Source organism: Danio aesculapii, chromosome 1, assembly GCF_903798145.1.
Source record: "Danio aesculapii chromosome 1, fDanAes4.1, whole genome shotgun sequence".
Lineage (NCBI taxonomy): Eukaryota > Metazoa > Chordata > Actinopteri > Cypriniformes > Danionidae > Danio > Danio aesculapii.
In genome coordinates, this window is record NC_079435.1 from 16,900,115 (window position 1) to 16,920,227 (window position 20,113).

General features: G+C 33.1%; 1 protein-coding gene across 1 annotated transcript; it reads left to right on the top strand.

The window, feature by feature from the left end:
• Positions 1 to 1,756: 1,756 nt before the first annotated feature.
• Positions 1,757 to 6,470, top strand: odam (odontogenic, ameloblast associated). Its single transcript, XM_056456753.1, has 9 exons — positions 1,757 to 1,786; positions 1,915 to 1,983; positions 2,316 to 2,360; positions 3,580 to 3,633; positions 3,929 to 4,117; positions 4,754 to 4,924; positions 6,074 to 6,154; positions 6,286 to 6,337; positions 6,423 to 6,470. Exons 1-8 carry the CDS (start codon positions 1,781 to 1,783, stop codon positions 6,316 to 6,318), a joined length of 648 nt encoding a protein of 215 aa, XP_056312728.1. The 5' UTR covers positions 1,757 to 1,780; the 3' UTR covers positions 6,319 to 6,337; positions 6,423 to 6,470.
• The last annotated feature ends 13,643 nt before the right edge of the window (positions 6,471 to 20,113 follow it).

Below are 20,113 nucleotides of genomic sequence, written 5' to 3' on the forward strand. Positions count from 1 at the left end.
CATTTTTACATTTTCAAATACATTTTCCTCAAAGGGACCAAAAAAGTCCTCAGAATGTCAATTTTATTTTATTTTATTTTTTAAATTTATTGGTATTACTATACTTATAGAGACCACGTAAGCGATACAAGGTGCGCTCACACACACATACGGTGAAATGTTCGGTAAAGAATACAATTACATAATCAAACATTGCTATAATCAAACCGATACGTTGTTTTTAACACTCTCAATGAGACAGACAGTGTCTATTTCTGAAGCTGTTGCCTAATATTGTCCTAATGACACTACAGTGTCCTCTACTGGACATTCGGATATGTAGAGACTGCAAAGACCTGATCTGCGGAGACTGTAGAGCACATTTTATAAACGAGAAAAATACAGCCATGTTGCAAATCAACCATTTCAGTCTGGTTCGCCTGTCTGGAAAACGCAAACCCTAAAACATGTAATTAGCGAATGAAGATGACCACGCTGATTGCTATAATTATTGTTTTAAAGAGAATGATTCAATCGTGTTTTTTGTCATTCTGTCAGACAATAATTTGTCTCGTTACCTCACAGAGTAAACAACTCATCGTTCACCTGCTTATTAGTCTGTGACAAACATCAGTCCTCAGGCATTTCTCCTGTGCCTCTTAAGCATTAGATACTTTTAATTACTTGATATAATATTATAATGATAGATATCATCAAAACAAGCATACTGTACTTACAGACACATTGAAATCCTGGCGATTACCAGCTCGGGTTTTAAGGCGAGACACTGTTTTTGTAGTTTTTTTGCACGGTCAATTTAGCGATTTTCTTCTATTTTTAAAATTAATTCGTTTTCAGTCTTCTGCAAATGTATTTGAACCTAAATACATTTTAATTCATCAATTTGTGTCTGTACACTTCGAATACAGCAGGCTATGTATTTTAAAAGGCAATTTTCTCAAATTATTTAATGTTTTTTGCTGTAGTGAGCCATAAATTTCTTTAGAAACTTTAGAAACTTACAAACACCAAACATTTTTTATATTTTACACACATTCATATTTAAATATTTCATTAAGGGATATGTTGATATTACATTTCATTCCACACTAATAATGTTTGCTGTTTGTTCAAACTACTTATTTAAAATGAACTGAAACAACACAATTCTTGATTTTTTGGGACAAACTAATTGTTTTATGTTCAGTTTATTAAAATTTATAAAAACCAATGAGTTAACTTAATTCCTTCATGTTGTCCTAACATTGTGTGGAACCCAACTTTTTTTTACAGTGTACAAAAAAAGTAGTTTTAATGGCTTCTTATGGGTTGATAAAAAGAGATTTCTCTGAATAATCTGCTCTGTAAAACCTGCAGACTTTAATATGTCAATAAAAATAAAATAAAACAAAAATAAATAATAATTTCATTAAAAATATCAATTTTAGATTAATACAAATTAGCTCATGTTTCATCAAACAATGAAACAATTTTCATTTCAACAACATTTTACACAACTTGTATGAATTTGTTATTGTTCAATGAAGGTCATTGCTAATATAATCAGTCAGCATGGGGAATTATGGTGATTTAACTATTTTTTTACCCTATTCACCTGCAGCGTCTTGTCTTAAGGTGACCATAATGATTTACAAGCATAAATATGACGTTATGTTTGGACAAATTGAGACACATGACACTGTACATGTCACAGCTACAGCAACCTGATATTATAAGAGAGCAAGCACCAGTTTAAAAGCAAACGGAGGAAGGTGATTATAGTTTGCACATCTGCTCTGCTATGAATGTACAGTTTTATTTACACTTATTGACTGTATTGTTAGTAGTTTACAGAGTGAATTCAATCCAGGATTTTGTCAGAAGTAACATATTTTACTTTCTCTTTGTTCTGTCTTATTGATTTTTCATCCGTAGGTTTCCAAGATGAAGTTTCAAGCCACCTTTTCCATGGCTGCTCTTCTCAGCATTTGCACTTGTGTCCCTGTAAGTGAGCATTTGTTTATAATAAGAATGATTGGTCACACTTTATTTTGATGGTCCGTTTGTTGAATTTAAGTTACATTGCATCTACATGTCAACTAATTCTTATTAGACTATAAATAGACTGTTAAATTAGGGTTGGGGTTAGGGTTAGTGTGTGTACATATTGCAAAGTTTCTTAAAGTAAGTTAAATGTCTGTTAAAGGAGCAGTATCAAAAGGTATTAATCAGACAGTCTACTAATACTCAAATGGACCATCAAAATAAAATGTTACCGAATGATTTTATTAGGTTAAATGAATGTTTTTAGTTTAAATCTGTTTTAATTTTCTCAGATCTACCAGCCACAAATTGGACTAATAGCGAGTAACAGTAATGAGGTAGGTTTCTTATCCAAAAGTATATTAAAAGTATATTATTATAAAGAAAATGACATAAATAATCAAATATCTGTTGGCTTTTAGCTCAAATTGATTGAGTATAATGTATCATGTAAAGTAATATGTTGCTCTGTTATTATCATGAGGAATTGTGTAATTGTTTTTAGTTTTCTTTCCCAGATTAGGGAATTTAATTTAGAGAAACTGCTGTAAAAATGTGAAACAGCTATTGTAAATTCTGTCTCTTTGCAATAAAAAAACATAAATATGTCTATAAAAATTGTTGATGATTGGATGGATGTCGTCCCAATTGGGTAGCTTTATACTTAGACAGAGGAAAATAAAGACCTGTTTAAAATAATTTAAGACCTACAACACAATATTTCAGTGAATTTAAGACGTTTTAAGGCATAAAAGTCTGTTTTTGAAATTTGAGACATTTTTAAAGACCTTTTTAAACCTCACAGTGACTCACAGTTTTTTCTTTTGATGGAAAATGTGAATGTTCAGCATCATTACTTCAAATTTCAGAGTCATGCGATCTTTTAGATGTCATATTATTGTTACTTAATTTTTCCTCATGTTAAAAACTGCTAAATATTTTGCTTTAATGGTTCAGGAATACATTGTTTTAAGAATCAGCATTCATTTCTAAAGTCTTTTCTCTCAGTTTAGATGCTTTTTGTATGCATTCTTGTGTTATTTTAGTATAATAAGCAACTCTGTATTAGTATTTGTATATTATTCAGTTTTTGTTTTATGTCCTTCTTAATATTTTTGTCAGAAGTGTGAAACAAAATGTCCACAATGTGCTCAGAATATTTTAGGATTCATTCAGAAAGACGGTATTTACCTTATAGACACCATAAATGTCTTTCAAGTCAATGCATGCTTGCTGAATATAACAATGAAAAAAGTATAGAAAATAAAACATAATGGAAAAATAACATTGAAAAACAATTATTAGCCCTTCTGGAATTTTTAAATATTAAATATGGGTTGTTTAATAGAGAGAATATATTTTTAAACACAAAGTAAGATGTTCTCCATGATAAAAACATAACAGCAAATACTGTAAATAAAATCTGTTAAACATCAATACGGAAATGTTTGAGAAATAATTAAAATGTCCCAGGAGAGCTCTTAATTATTACATAAGTAATTGTGTTTTCTGTTATAAATGGCAAATAAATGCTCACAATTATCAATTTTTCCTTAGATTTTACGTCTCAATGGTCTCACCCTGGCAGGCATGGGTTTGGGTCCAGCACAGGTATATTTCAGCTTCTCTTAAACAATTGTGAACATTTAAATGTAAAACCAGGAATCACATATTTGATCTAACATAATCTCATAACCTGACACCATACATTGACTGCTATCTCAGTGTGAAGTTTTCAAACCTGATCTTAGTTAAATATCAAGTATAGTCAGCATAAAAAGACACACATGCTTACTTTAAATGATAGTATATTATATGTTTATATGTGATTATAGTACATTGATCTTTTTATAACATGTTTATTTTGATCTGAGATGATTTGTAACTTGACTTTCTTTCTGTTTAGGGTTCTCCATTTTTCTCTCCATTCCTGATCCAGCAGCAGCCTCCACAGGTGCTGAATTTTAACCCTGGGATGCAGGGACCCTTCCTGCCCCCTCAGATTAACCCCGCTCAGATCCCTCCACTGCAGCAGGACCCATCTCTGCCGGCTCTTGGTCCCAACAATGGCATACCCGCACAAAACCCTCCTCCGGTACACACACACAGACACACCTGTACAGCTATCTTAAAATGTAATGATTTTTATACAGCAGGCTTACAATTGAGGAGGCATTCAGCAATTCAACAAGAAAAGGCAATACTCACAATAAGTGCTAATTATACCAAGGAACTATTTGTGCTCAGATAATTTAGTGCTCAGATAATTTAATAAGAAGGGGGAAGTTTTTTGAAAGAGAGAGTGATAGAGATATAGGTGGATTCTGCAGGAAGGGTTTGTCAAGCCCACTCACTCTGAATTGATCATTTTCAGGGGTTGGTTTGTGGTAAGGTAGGGGAGAGCAGTGGGGTCCTGGTTTCATTCACAGGGGTTCAGGTGATCTCAGAAAATATAGATTGTATATTATATACCCCCACCCTTAAATCCAACCCTCCCAGGAAACAACTGCATTTTTACATTTTCAAAATACTTAATTCTGTGTGATTTATGAGTCGTCTTCCTCATGGGGGCCAAAAAAATGTCCCCACAATGTCAAAATCTACTAGTTGGTCTCCAATTATTGGGGTTGTAGGAATACAAGACATACAGGCACAGAACGTACTCTCAGCTTTGAGAATATTAGATGTTTTTTTTTTTGGAGAGTAAAACAAGTCAAATGTTTGTTTCTAGGGCTTTCCGTTCTTCATGACGAATTTGTATCCTCTGAGGACTCCTGTACGGCTGATGCCCAACATTGGACCCAACATTCAAGGCCAGGCTACACTGCAACCAGTTCAACCAATGCAACCAATACAACCAATGCAGCCAATGCAGCCAATGCAACCAATACAACCAATCCAGGTATTGTAAAAACTCACATTCTGCTTTTTAATTAGTTGATTGGAGAAGTTTTAGTTTAATATTTTGTCATTCCATATTTTCTTTCATACATAATAATTATTAAATAATTTAATTGAGTTTAAGAAATATAAATTAATATATATTTATTCTAAATGTTTCCTGATTTTGTTTTATGCTGTGTCTTTACACAAAAATCTGTAAATTTGCAGTTTTGTGTATTTTGTAATTCATGTTTTAACCCACCAACAACCCCCCTCCCCCTGTTTATTTATGCCCTTGAATTGCATTATGGTACCTTGATCTTTCTTTTAACAACTCTTAGCCTTGAAAAGTTCGAAAAGGTGACTTTTAGTGACATTTTTAATAGTTTAAAGTGATAGATTTTCTTGGTTAGTGTTGTATATTACGGTCCAAATGCCTTGTAATAAACTGCCAGTACATTTTCTGTTATTTTACAGACTTATTTCTCTGTATATTATTTCTTATACAATTTATTATTTCAATCTAGTAAAATGTCAATAAATTTCACTTTGTTAAACTGTAGAGTTGAGTTATCAACATTAAAAGTCGACAGAGCAGAAATCAATGTCCCTTAATGCAATTCACAACCGTAAATAAACACTGGTGAATCTTTTTTTTTACAGTGTAGCTAATACCATCCATCCACAGTTAATTGATTACAGAATTGTGTACTAATAAAAGTTTTCTAAAATTTTTAAATGTGCAAAGGAGACATTATTTAGTGAAATTTATGCTCATTTGCATACTTTTCTAACACAAATGCATTTATGCATTTATGTTGTTTTTAGAGATTTATTTATTTTATTTTTTTTACTTTTTAATCTTTTTTTCTATTTTTACCAGATGAGATCAGGTCATTTACACAGCAACATATCCCTGTGTAAAAATCTGAAACATGATTAATGTCACAAGTTATTTAGGTCAGAAAAAAATATTTTGAGAAATCTGCTTTTAAAAGTATGTTTTGTAATGCAAAGATCTAAAGACGAACATTTATAAAGTGCGATAAAAAAAAACACTCCAGGAAAAAACTTCCAAAAAAAGGTGCACTTTTATCTGTGCTGTCTCGCCTAAAGGGATAGTTCTCCAAAAAAAGACAATATGCTGTTTTTGTCCAATTTTTTTCAGAACAGGGGGAATTTGGCAGACCCGAAAGTAACGTCTGCGCCTGAATACCGTGGTGATCGACCCGGTCCTGGAACTGGAGAGGTAACATAAGTTTTTATTAGCATGTATTTTATGTTTTAACCAATGATGACACAAATATGGCTGACTAGAACAGTTATTGTTGAATTGATTGACATATTAGATTGTTTATTAACCCATCCTGCTTCTGACAGGGGAATCCAGGCTTCCCGTTATTTGAACCATAGAAGACTGCATTAATAAAAGGTATTCAAACTCTCCTAAACGATTTAATAATGGCATATCATACAAGTGTTCAATTAAGAATACAGATTTGTTGTTGGTTTTTCAGATTTCTCATCATGGAGACCCCTCACAGGAGACTTTTATTTGGATTTTTTAAAAAACCTTGACATGTCTGATATATCAAATAAATAAATGATGCTCAATTCAGTTTGCCTGATGCTATAATTTTCCCACTTTTCCCAACTATTATTGCACAAATGATGAAAGACGAAGTGTTGATGCTAAAAGATTTAATGAGCAGATTTCAAAATCTGAAAACAATAAGAGCAAACAGCCACCAAGTGGCGGTAACGAGCAATAAAAATACATTTCAGAATCTATTTTATACAGTCCATTTCTATTCTATGCTAAATTGCAGCATATAAAAGATGGATGCTTTGCTTTCCTGTGGAAAAAAAAACAGAAGGATAATTAAACCCAAAGTAGAGCTTTCATTCAAGCTGACTTTATTTATATTCTGTCTCACCAGTCTGATTGTTATTTATGTTTTTCCTAATTTGCTTCAAGATCATTTTCAGACTCCGCCTGGATATTCAATCAAAATAAATGTTATATGCAGTAAATAAATGAAGCAAGAGAATATAACAAATTATTTGTGAATACTTTCTCAATTTGAGGACTAAAAAACACTGTTATAAGTGCAGAGTTCCACACAATTCATTCATGCTGTCCCAACACAAATCATTTAAGTTAAGGTAACAGATTTAAGTGAATTGAACATAAAACGATTAAGTTGTCCCCCCACCCCCCACCAAAAAAACTGTGTTGTTTCAGCTCATATTATATGAGTAGTTTAAAGCGATTTATTCGGAGTGTACTGACCTTCATGAAGGAAGGGAACTGCAAACAAGATACAAAAAATGATTGAAGATACTATTTATAATGCAACTGTTATATTATTAGTTCACATTCCTCATTACTTACAAGTTGTGTTATGCCGTATTCAAATGAAATCCTTGGCTGTGGAAAACAAATATTCCATTTTATTTTTGTATATTCAGTGTTATGTTTAGATTTACTAAGTACAGAAAGGAAAACAGTGCTTTAATTTATTTGTCTTACTGTTGCATTTGGGTTGAACCTGATCTTCATATAAGGCTACAAAATATAGAAAGTGTCTTTAAAGAATTTTAATTAGGAACATATACATTTAAATGTGCTTTTAATCATTTTATGTATATCTTATTCATTTAATTGATTGTTATTTAAAAAGCCTGTTACCTGAGGGCCATAGAGGGAGAAACCTTGTCCAAACTGGAAGTGTTTACAAATAAAGCATTGCACATTAAGAAAATAAAATGGAAATATTTCATTTATTTAATTATTATTTATAAGTTTTATAATTAAAACAACCATTTTACCCCAAGTTCCTGAGGCCTGTTCAGTCCACCCTGTAAATGAACAGAATGGTGTCAATTACTCCAGCATGAAATATTATTATTTCCATTAGAAAAATATTAGATCTAAGGCTTTATTACCTTTTTTGGTGGTTGCATCGGTCTTCTGCCCTGGAAAGAAGATGTACTTTCTCGTCACTTTCTGTTCATTTAATTATATCTCTCAATATCAGTTCAATATGCTTGAAAATGAATGCAATAGCATTATCTTTATACTTGGACTTTTCCAGTCACTCACTTTTGGCAGGAGGAAGACATTCTCTCCCTGGAAACAAAAGGAAAAATGCATTTTATTGTATTTTGTTGTATTTTCATATCTCAGAATATCAAGGTAATCAAAAAAGATGATTTCCCTAACTTAGGGCATTACCTCCTTTAGATGGAAAGCACTAATATTCTGAGAAAATATATTTTTAAAGTTATTTAGTTATACAGCTCTACAAGAGATATCAAACTATATCTATAAGTACAAACAACAACATCAAGAGTTTTTCTCACCTGCAGAGTGACATTATCAGCCTGTATGTTCATCCATGTTAAAATATTAAAGATAGATTAGAGACTTCAAATGTATTCAGTTCAAAACATTTCCAACATGATGATGTTTAGTAACATCTTACCTTGAAGATTGGTATGAATTGCCTGTTGGCCTATAAAACATTTAAGAAAATAAAATCATAATACCAGTTATAGTTATCGATTGCTTAAATTAATGAAGTGCTCATTAAGACTGATCATCTGACCATCATGTTAGGTGTCAAGGGTTTTCCAAAGATTGGATTCACTGGATTTTCTCCACCTTTGCCTACTGGAGCTTGAGTCGGGCGCATCTGCTGAAGAAATTGAACATAATTTAACAAAATATTATAATTTCATATAATACGTCGCACATAATACACACACAAAAAAATAAATCCATAAAATTTACGGGAAAAAAACGACATCTGTGATTGCCAGTACTTTACCGTTAAAAATACTGTGCAAACCGTAAAAGTAATTTTTCATTTTTACGGTAAACTACCGTATTTTATTAATTTATAGAGGTAATTTGTCTGGGTTTTGAATAACCAACATCTACACATCTTTTGTGACACAGATAGACACGTTAACACAGCCATATGCAGGTGGTGATGAGAAGATTACATATTGAACCAATGCTCATCACAAGCAACTTTTCCCACAAGCAGAAAAGTGTATCGGTGTAAAGAAGGTGCTCAGTGTCATTCACACAGCTACTAAACACAAGTATGGTAACGCGCATAAAATTAATGAAATAAACATTTTTTATCAACATTAGATGTAACATAAATCTCTAATGTACATCACTGATGGAGAAACAACTAAAAAGATCCATAGTAATGTCAACGAAAGCATAAAAAGGGTTTTGCCATACAGGGAATTCTGGGAAAGTCAATTTATGGTTATTCACCGTATATATTAAGGAAACATACCGTTAACCATGTTACGGATTTGTACTGTAGTTTTTTTTTTTTACAGTTTTTTACCATTGAAATCACGCCATATTTTACAGTGTAGTGAAGTATATATTTGATTCAGTGCTGCTTGTGTCAGGATCAGGGCAAACTTTGACACATTGTTGTCAAACCATAAAGGCAGTTTGCTTCAAAGTAATAGACTTGTTCTGATATGGAATGACAAAGCAGCGCAGTTCTAGGAACTAAAGCAAATATCTAAACAGTAACTATACAGGAACAGATCACTGTACATTGACAGTGTTGGCAGAAAATGGGCTAAATGGTACACGTTTTATTTACTTACTTTTTAATCCTATTTTGCAGCTTTTACAGAGGGAAAATGGTTAATGGGACCACAAAAATGTTTTTAACCCATATGAAACCCCCTGTAGCATTATTTCAGCCAAGATGGATTCTCCCACACACACTTTTGTTAACCCAAATTCTCGATCAAATATGGACAAAAATCAACAGCTGAATCAAAAATGTCTTATAAATTTAATGTAAATTAACTCAATGGGGTTATGCATATTTGACCTAACATTGAGTTAATACAACTCATTTTTTGAAGTATATTAAAGCGAATGAAACAGACAGAATGCTGGTACTCACTTGAGCTGCCACCATGACACCGCAAGATAACACTACTAGGATCCACATTGTTTCTGTAAAAATAATAGAGTTTTTAGCAAATAAATGTAATTTATGCACACAAAAATCAGTAACTTTACCTTCTCAGTGTTTGTCCCCTTTCCAGTTTGTGTCGCATTGGTCTTGTCTCTTTATAAAAGCCAGCTCTTGAGCAATAGTCACTAGATTGCTTTGTTTTGACCAAAAAGCCTTATCAATTGTTACAGAAAGTATCTGTCACAACTAAAAATACCAATACTGTTGTCATTTAAGTGGTAAAAATATAACAATATGTAAAGCATTTAATTTCATCACCATTTCAAAATCACCTATTGGCTTTCTTACAACTCCTCTATTGCAATATCAGTCAGACAGATTAAAGAAAGCCACATGTTGGAAGAGGTTTTACTGATTGCTAAACTAATTTGTCATCTTAAGCTGTGCTAATGTTTTCAGATTGACCTGTCTGGTGCATTTAGTAACTGCAGTCAGCAATGGAGGTGTCGACACAACCGAGGGGTGTGATTACTGTATTTAAATCATAAAGGAGGTTCAAATTATTATTATATTTCCTAGGCATCAGAGCAAAAACATATTCATACATTCTTGCTGCATTGGAGAATCTTTTTTTGTCAAACATGAAGACATTAATCTTACTCGCATGTGTTGCTGGTCTGACTTTCCAGGTATGTTTAAAAACACTGTACTTTTGCATTTTAAAGGGATGGTTCACCCAAAAATGAAAAATCTGTCATGATTTACTCATCTTGTCTCTTTCCTCTTTTGAACACAAATATGAACTGAAGTATGTTGGAAAAAACAGCCTTTGACTTCCATGTTTCTTTTTTATGTGGCTGTTTTTTCCTCAACATTCTTCAGAATATCTAGTTTTGAGTTCAACAACAACAACAAAAATCAATTCAAGTTTAATTGGTGAAGAAATGTTCATTTTTTGGGGAACTATCCCCAGTTTTAGTTGTGTGTTAACAATGTGACTTTGGTATTGATGATTATTATTGTAATTATAGGCTGCAGTTCACCAGCGTGTGGCTCGCTCTTTATCCGACTCGGATTCTGATGAGGTTTGTAAAAATATTTAATTAAACAAAGTATTTTTCTGTGACTGATAGACTGTATCCGCTATAATTTCTCTTTACAGATTGAAGCTTTCGCCCCCTTTTGGCCTCAGTTGACTTATGAACAGTTAATTCAGCTGTTGACACTTATCGCTGGAAGCGTCGCGACTCCAGTCCCTCCCCCAATGCCAACTTCAACCCCTGATCTCACCATTGACACCCCGATGCCAACCCTCAGACCATTAACAACACCTTAGCAATGTTGATCATCATTTGAAACAAAAAATGAAATAAAATACAAAGTGATTCTACACAACGTAGAAATACAAAAGCAAATCAACCATTTTTGTACATGCAAAAAATTAAAAGACAAATAAAATGATGTATACAATAAATAAACTGTCTCTATGTTCTTTATTTTCTATTGTATTCCAGGTATTTAGAACTTGATTTTGTAAAAAAAAAATTCTGCCTGTGTGATTCAGTATTTTAAAAGTTTTTATGGTATTTGAGCTATGAAAACTAAACATTACTCATGTAAGATTTCATTTAGCATCTAATGCATCACAAAGTGCTAATATAAGGAGCTAATATAGTCAAAAATTTAGAAAAATAAATTTCATTAAATAAATAAAGTAAAAATGAACTAAATAGCAAACAAACATATAACCCAAAGAAAGGTGATATTTAATGTGTAAAAAAAAAAAATAATAATAAAAAAAAAATATATATATATATATATAAACATACAACATGTTTGGATTTCACATATATGAAAAATACAAAGGCGACGCTGGGGGCAGTAGGTAGTGCTGTCACCTCACAGCAAGAAGGTCGCTGGTTCGAGCTTCGACATATATTTAAATATATTGCACAAATGTCCATTTACATAAATATATATTTTCAAATATACTACCTGAAAAAAGACTTGTCACAGATCCAAGTGTTTTAGAAACAACAAATAATAACTTGACTTCTAGTTGACCATTTGGTATCAGAAGTGACTTTTATTAAAGTCAAAGGCCTCTAGATTATGCTTATTTTACCAAAATAAAATATGATCATGCCTTGATTTTAAATTATTTAATTAGGACAGTAAGGTCTGACTTTGCTTAGACACAAGTCTTGTACCTTAACAGAAATAATGTACAGTATAGAATATAAAGTCATGGTGCAGTGGAAAAAGAATTAATTTTGTGTATGACTCCCATGAGCTGCATCCATATATCTCTGCAATGACTCAAATAACATAATTATAAAGTCATATGGAATGGCAAAGAAAGCGTTCTTGCAAGACTCCCAGAGTTCATCAAGATTGTTTGGATTCATCTTCAATGTCTCCTCCTTCATTTTACCCCAGACATGCTCAATAATGTTCTTGTCTGATAATTGGGCTGGCCAATCCTGGAGTATCTTGACCTTCTCTGCTTTCAGGAACTTTGATGTGGAGGCTGAAGTATCAGAAGGAGCACTATCCCACCTCTCCTGTGGTTTGTAATGTAATGAGCAGCGCAAATGTCTAGATACCTCAGGTTGTTGATGTTGCCACCCACTTTGCAGATCTCTTGCACGTCCCCATACAGAATGTAACCCCAAACCATGATTTTTCCTTGACCAAACTTGACTGATTTCTGCAAGAATCTTGAGTCCATGTGGATTTCAATAGGTCTTCTGCAGTATTTGTGATCATTAGGATGCAGTTTAACAGATTTTTCATCTGAAAAATCCACCTTCTGACACTTTTCCAAATGATCAACAGGATATCAAGTTATTATTTGTTGCTCGTACAACTGGGATCGACGACAAGACTTTTGTTAGGTAGTGTGTGTACATATCAGATTTTCTGTATGGGTAACAAAACATAAATTGTGGATTTACAGTAGAAAAAAGAAGAAAGAATGAAGATGAAGCAAAATCATATGTGACAGTGACAAACCTTACATGCCAAATATTTGGTGCTTTAAATAAATGACTAATCTTAGGTGTGTAGGTGTTGAGGCATTCTGATGCTTTTGGCTAATATTTCATTTATTGTGCCTTGTTTTAATGACTCATAAAAATCTTGCAAAAGCTGGAAAAGTGTTGCTTGTTGTAGTTACTGATGAAAAAATAAACCGTTGTATTTCTATACCCATTTAGCCCAGACCCATTGGAAATACATGCCTTATATACATTTTTGCAAAATGTAAAATACATTGCTGCGGGAGCATTTCACATTTCACATGACAAATCCTCTAGATTGTCTACATTATAGTGAATATAAAATGTGTTACTTAGGGTTCTTTTTGTTGTATGTTTCAGTTACAAGTCTTACCCGTACATGTCCACAAGAAGGTGGGACTTGTCAGATCACCCAGCAAACCACTGACCTAAACCCAACCAATAGTGTTTTCAAAAGAAACATATGAGCAAAGTGCAATATAATGACATCGATTTTACATTGATTTTACATTGCTTTAACCTCTTTTGTGGAGCCGAACAGACCATACTAGAAAGTAGGAGATATCAACACAATCTCACGTCAATTCGTAACTTTTTGATTTAGTGGCTAATTCATATGAATTCATGCGATCTAATTCGTACAATTTAGTACTATTTGCTCATCCCCCAATGACGGTTGGGTTTAGGGGTGGGGTTAGGTGCCACGCCTCCTTTTAAAATCGTACAATTTCGTACGACTGAACTTGTACGAATTGGAACAAATTAGCCACCAAACTGACAAAACGTAAAATACTTACGTTTTCTCATAAGATCAGGCTGGAGATATATAGGTGAAGCAAATAAATTCAATTACAAATTATAGACACCGCTAAGTTGTTTAGTGGTATTTATTTGGTGTTGTGCAAAGAACTGCATGAATAATTCTCCATTCATTGATATTACGTCCCTGTATATGTCATTAGCATGTCATTATCATTAACATTCGTAGCATTCATTTTCCCCAGAAACTAGTCAAATGTGTGTGGAAATATATATTTTTTGCAGTTTCATAAAAAATGTAAGCTGTGGCAGGGCTTTCCTAATGACAATATGTACTGTAATTTAAAATTGCATAAGGACTGTGACAGCAAAGCTCATTATGCAACGTGCTGAAATGTACTATGTTGTTCAGATAAAAAATTCAATGTTTTAATTATGGCAACAACAAATGAAGAGCTCATATTATTATCATTTTTTTATGTTTATGTTCTGTTATTTCACTTTAAAAGCAATGAAAATATCCTATTCTTTACAATAAGAATAAAATTACTGAAATAACACACAACAGCCCGAGAAAAATGCTAATTTTAGATGAAAATTTCAGATGGCACTTAGAGGTTTTTGCATCTAAACTTTTCAAATCATCCTTTATTCTTAATTTTTTAAAAGTTTATCCATTTTTCTCCTCCACTGTAGTAAATAAATGCTGTTAAATTTAGTATTAACGGCAATTCTGGTTGCCAGCAACAAAAATTGCCAGTAATACTGTAAATTTTACAGCAATTGTTTACAGTTGAGTTGAAAAAGTTTGCAGATGCCTTTTAAAAAGTGTAATCATGCTCAGAAATATGCACACATAGACACCAAAAGGGAGATTGAGGGATTTATTTATTTATTAATAAATTAATTAATTGATATGAGAAGTGTTTTTGAACACTTCAGCCCCTGCCCCTCAAAATGTCTGTGCACATCCCTACTCTTTATCATATTAATAATTTGTCAAATTAACCTGAAAGTCTTTCCCTTTCGATCTTCATAGGAATAAAACAATTCCAAATTACATTATTTCTTAAGATATCTTGACATTTACTCAGGTGTGGCTTAATCTTTTGTTTTGTTTTTGTGTTGCATACAACCGTGTTTACAATTATTATACTGTATACCATAAGAGAGGAGACAACCGTGTGAATCATTTTCCTATTTCCCAATTGTTGAGTAAAGTCCAACTTGCTAAATTCTAAGTGTTGCATTTTCCAAACATGCCATTGTGTTATTTCTGCTGATTGGCCAGCTGCCTGTCAGAAATGTATATATAAAGCATCATCGCTGCTGCTTCAATATCACATCTGAAAACCAAGAAGTCTCTCATCCGTCTGGCAGAAAGGTGAGAAGTAAAGTTTCATCTGAATGGTTTAACAGAGTTTATATTTATGTATATTTTACACACTTGTTTTTCTCTATAATAGATCAGAGCAGCCCCTCTTGAGAACCATGAAGTCTTTCATCATTGTTGCTTGTGTGTTTGGACTCTGCTGTGCCGTGCTAGTGAGTATCAGTCTCTTCTTATTTTAAAATATTTATTAATTTTGTAACGTATGTTATGACACTGAAAGATACAAAATGATAAATGCATCTGTTTTCAGGCAGAGGATGGAGAACTCAGAGAGAAGCGCTCATCAAGCCGTTCCTCAGAGGTCAGTCTCAGAATTATTATTTTTTTTTAACATTTTGTAAAACTTCTCATGATATACAAGTCAGAATTCATATTTCAGAATTAATAAGTCAGAATTCATATTTCTTTTTTTTAAATATTTTCCAAATGATGTTTAACAGAGCAAGGAAATTTTCACAGTATGTCTGATAATATTTTTTCATATTATTTGTTTTATTTTGGCTAGAATAAAAGCAGTTTTTAATTTTTTAAACACCATTTTAAGGTCAATATTATTACCCCGTTAAGCTTTTTTTTCTGATAGTCTACAGAACAAACCATCATTATACAATAACTTGCCTAATTACCCTAACCTGCCTAGTTAATCTAATTAACCAAGTTAAACCTTTAAATGTCACTTTAAGCTGTATAGAAGTGTCTTGAAAAATATCTAGTAAAATATTATTTACTATTATATATATATATATATATATATATATATATATATATATATATATATATATATATATATATATATATATATATATATATATTATTTATTATAATAAAATAAATCAGTTATTACAAATGAGTTATTAAAACTATTATGTTTAGAAATGTGTTGAAAAAATATTCTCTCAGTTAAACAGAAATTTTGGAAAAAATAAACAGGGTAGCTAATAATTCAGGGGGTCTAATAATTCTGACCAACTGTATAAAACAAATTACTTAACACAACAGTTTTCTGTGTTTTGAGATTCACTGAATTGTATTGTGGGATCTTTCCTCAAACAACTTTTGATGTTAAAAAATTTGAAAAAGTGACATTTATAGACATTTTATCAGTTTGGTTAGTTGAAGTTGAGTATTTCCTGCACTGTATAAGATCTGTTAATTAAGGGTTCCCGTATTTTGTGATTCACAAGTGTTTTCCGTTTATTTACGGTTGTGAATTGCACGATGGTATCTTGATCTTTGCTCTGCTGACTTTTGATGTAGAAAATTCAACTCCACAATTTAAAAAAGTGACTTTTATTGACATTTTAGTAGTTTGAATTAATATAATGTATCAGAAATAATATACAGAGAAATAAGTTTGTAAAATAACTATATAAATATAAATATACAACACAAACTAATACAACATATCATATTAAACTATTAAAAAAGTTAATGAAAGTCATTTTTTCCAACTTTTCAGGGTTAAAAGATGTCAGAAGAAGGATTGAAGTCCAATAATGCAATTCAAAAGCATAAATAAATGGGGAAAATAAAAACATTAATCACAAAATATGGAAAACTGCTAATTTACAGATAACTTTTACTGTGTGGGTCGGTATTGTAAACTACAGTCCAAAAACCTGCTAATAAACTTTTTTCTTTCTTATTTTACAGACTTAATCCTCTATTTATTATTTCTTATACAGTATTTGGTTTCAGAACACTAAAATATCAATAAAAGTCATTTTGTTAAACTGCAGAGTGAACTTTTATACATTAAACCTTGACAAAACAGAAATTAACATCTCACAATGCAATTAATAACAGTAAATAAACAAAAAACAACTCAAAACCAGTTAATTAAAGGATATTTTTTGTTACAATGAATGTATAAAAAATATATATAATTTTACATGTTTGTCTTTTACAGAGACAGCCTGGAGGCTTCTTCAACCAATTTCAGCGTCCCTATCCTTATCCATACTTTCCTCCTTACATCCCCCAGCCTCAGCCTCAGCCTCTGCCTCTGCCTCAGTTCCCAAACAATAATGCCCTCCTCAGCCTCCTGCCATTTTTGTTGGCACAGTTGGCAGCTTCTCCTGCTCCTGCTCCTGCTCCTGCTCCTGCCCCGGCCCCTGCTCCGGCTCCAGGTCCGGCTCCAGCACCTGGTCCAGCTCCCCCTGGAGGCAGATAAAAATCACAGCTCTATCCTTACATTTGATTATAGGTGCACTTGTTCTTCTAATTAAAAATGTATTAATAAATAATTAAGAGCACCTTCTAACCAATGACAAAATTGAATCTTGCTAATATGGGATGGCATTTTTTTCTGGTTTAAATAGAGTGTATGCCTGACTTGATAGTCTTGCTTCTGATAGTCTTGCTCCTGATAGTCTTGTTCTTGATCTCTAAAAAAGAAAATAAATAAATAATCGGTGTTGAATCACATCATCATTTTTGTTTGTTATTCTTTCTGTCGTTAAATTACAGGAAATTGTATATATATATTTATATAGTTATTATGCATTATATCAGCAAATATTTAAAAATGGCATAACTTTCTAGCACAGGGATTTTTTTTAACGTGACATATTTGTTATTGCTATGGCAAAGTGACCAGGCAATGTCTTCATGATTGAATGATGCTTGTTTGTTGATGGATTTTATTTGTAAATGAAAAGCAAATATTTTATTTATTATTATTATTATTATTATTATTATTATTATTATTATTATTATTATTATTATTATTGTTATTATTATTATTTAAAAATATATTATTCCCAAAATTCATTCATTTATTTTGTTTTTATTTTATTTTCGGCTTAGTCCCTTTATTCATCAGGGGTCGCCACAGTGGAATGAACCACCAATTTATCCAGCATATGTTTTACGCAGTGGATGCCATTCCAGCTGCAACCCAGTACTGGGAAACAAGCTACTTTGCCAGGATCTGGATGCATCACTGTTTTAGGCAGAAATGGCACTACTTAAATGAAACTTTTAGATTTAAAGGTGCAGTATGTTTGACACCCAGTGGTTGAACTAGGTATTACATTCCTGAATCAAAACAAACGCAAGTGCAGGTTGCCAGATTGACGACACCAACAGCGAGGCTAATTTAATTTGTGAAAACCCGATGATGGCACCCGATAAAAAGGATTTTTTTCCTTATTAAAATGAGTTTTGTCCTAACCAACACCTCGAATTGACATATCAGAAATGGCTTCTAATTCTCACAGGATAAACTGATCACCTCAGGTACACTTCATGTGCTTTATTCAGTGTTAAATGCTAATAATGCGAGTTTGAATGCCATTTTACATCACATTTATTGCCATACAACTGAAAGCAGCAGCAGATAGTTCCCCTTAGATCTTAAAAATAAAATAAACCGTTTGAAATTGAACTTCATAACTGTGACTCAGTATTAGTGATTCAGCATGTACAGTTAATAATGTTAAAGAGGTTTAATATGTATTAATTAGATTATAAACCTTACCATTTTGTGAGTGCATGTTCTGTGCTTCTGAATAACTGTATTTACATTTCTGTCGTGTTTCGTTTGGTGCAAACAGCCAAATAGTTCATCACTGCATATCCCGTCACGTAGCGTGTTCTTAGGACATGGGGTTACCATGTAACCTGCTCACCGAATGTTTATGTTCGTAATATTTATTTGCTAATTAATAACCTCATGTGGAACTCTTATCTGCGTATCATTTCGTAGTCTGCTAGCGTTACTGTCCACCAGAGGTCGCATTTCAGTGAGAGTCTTCATGACTGAACCAATGAAATATGCTGTTTTCCAATAAGGCAACCCGAGGTGCTGAATTATAATTGGGTAAACTGGCAATGGGCTGGTTAAAAAAACAAACAAACATAAACAAGACATTCACTTAGCATGTTTCTTAAATATCTGCAAACATATTATGGCAAAAACGTATGTACAGCACCTTTAACTCTGAATAAGCCCATATGCAGATCAAATAATTTGGTCCAGTGCATGACATTACAAAGCTGAACTGCACTGCTAGGATCTGCATGCAACATAGCTTTAGGTAGGAATGGCACTACATGCATGAAATTGTTATTTTTAACTGTTTTTGTTATTTTTGTTGTTTATTTTTCTCCTGCAGTCATAACAACACTGACTCACTTAATTAACACATCTCTTGACTCTGGTTTATTCCCTACTTCATTTAAGCAGGCTAGGGTAACCTCACTGCTAAAGAAACCCAACCTGGATCAAACGCTACATGAAAACTACCGACCGGTATCCCTGATTCCATTCATGGCCAAGATTCTGGAGAAAGTAGTGTTCAATCAAGTCCTGGACTTTCTTACTCAAAACAACCTCATGGACAACAAGCAATCTGGCTTTAAGAAAGGCCACTCAACTGAGACTGCCCTGCTCTCGGTCGTGGAGGACCTCAGACTGGCTAAAGCAGACTCTAAATCATCTGTCCTCATCTTGCTGGATTTATCAGCTGCTTTTGACACTGTAAACCACCAGATCCTGCTATCTACGCTTGAGTCACTGGGCGTTGCAGGCACTGTTATTCAATGGTTCAGATCTTACCTCTCTGACAGGTCATTCAGGGTGTCTTGGAGGGGAGAGGTGTCCAACCTACAGCATCTAAACACTAGGGTACCTCAGGGCTCTGTTCTTGGGCCACTTCTCTTCTCCATCTACATGACATCTTTAGGATTAGTCATCCAGAAACATGGATTTTCCTACCACTGCTATGCTGATGATACCCAGCTGTACCTCTCTTTTCACCCTGATGATCCCTCGGTTCCAGCACGCATCTCAGCCTGCCTGTCAGACATTTCACACTGGATGAAAGATCATCATTTTCAGCTTAACCTCGCGAAAACGGAAATGCTTGAAGTTTCTGCCAACCCGACTCTACACCATAAATTTTCAATCCAGATGGATGGGGCAACCATCACTGCATCCAAAATGGTAAAAAGCCTTGGAGTAACGATTGATGACCAACTGAACTTCTCTGACCACATTTCTAGAACTGCTCGATCTTGCAGATTCGCACTCTATAACATCAGAAAGGTCCGACCCTTCCTAT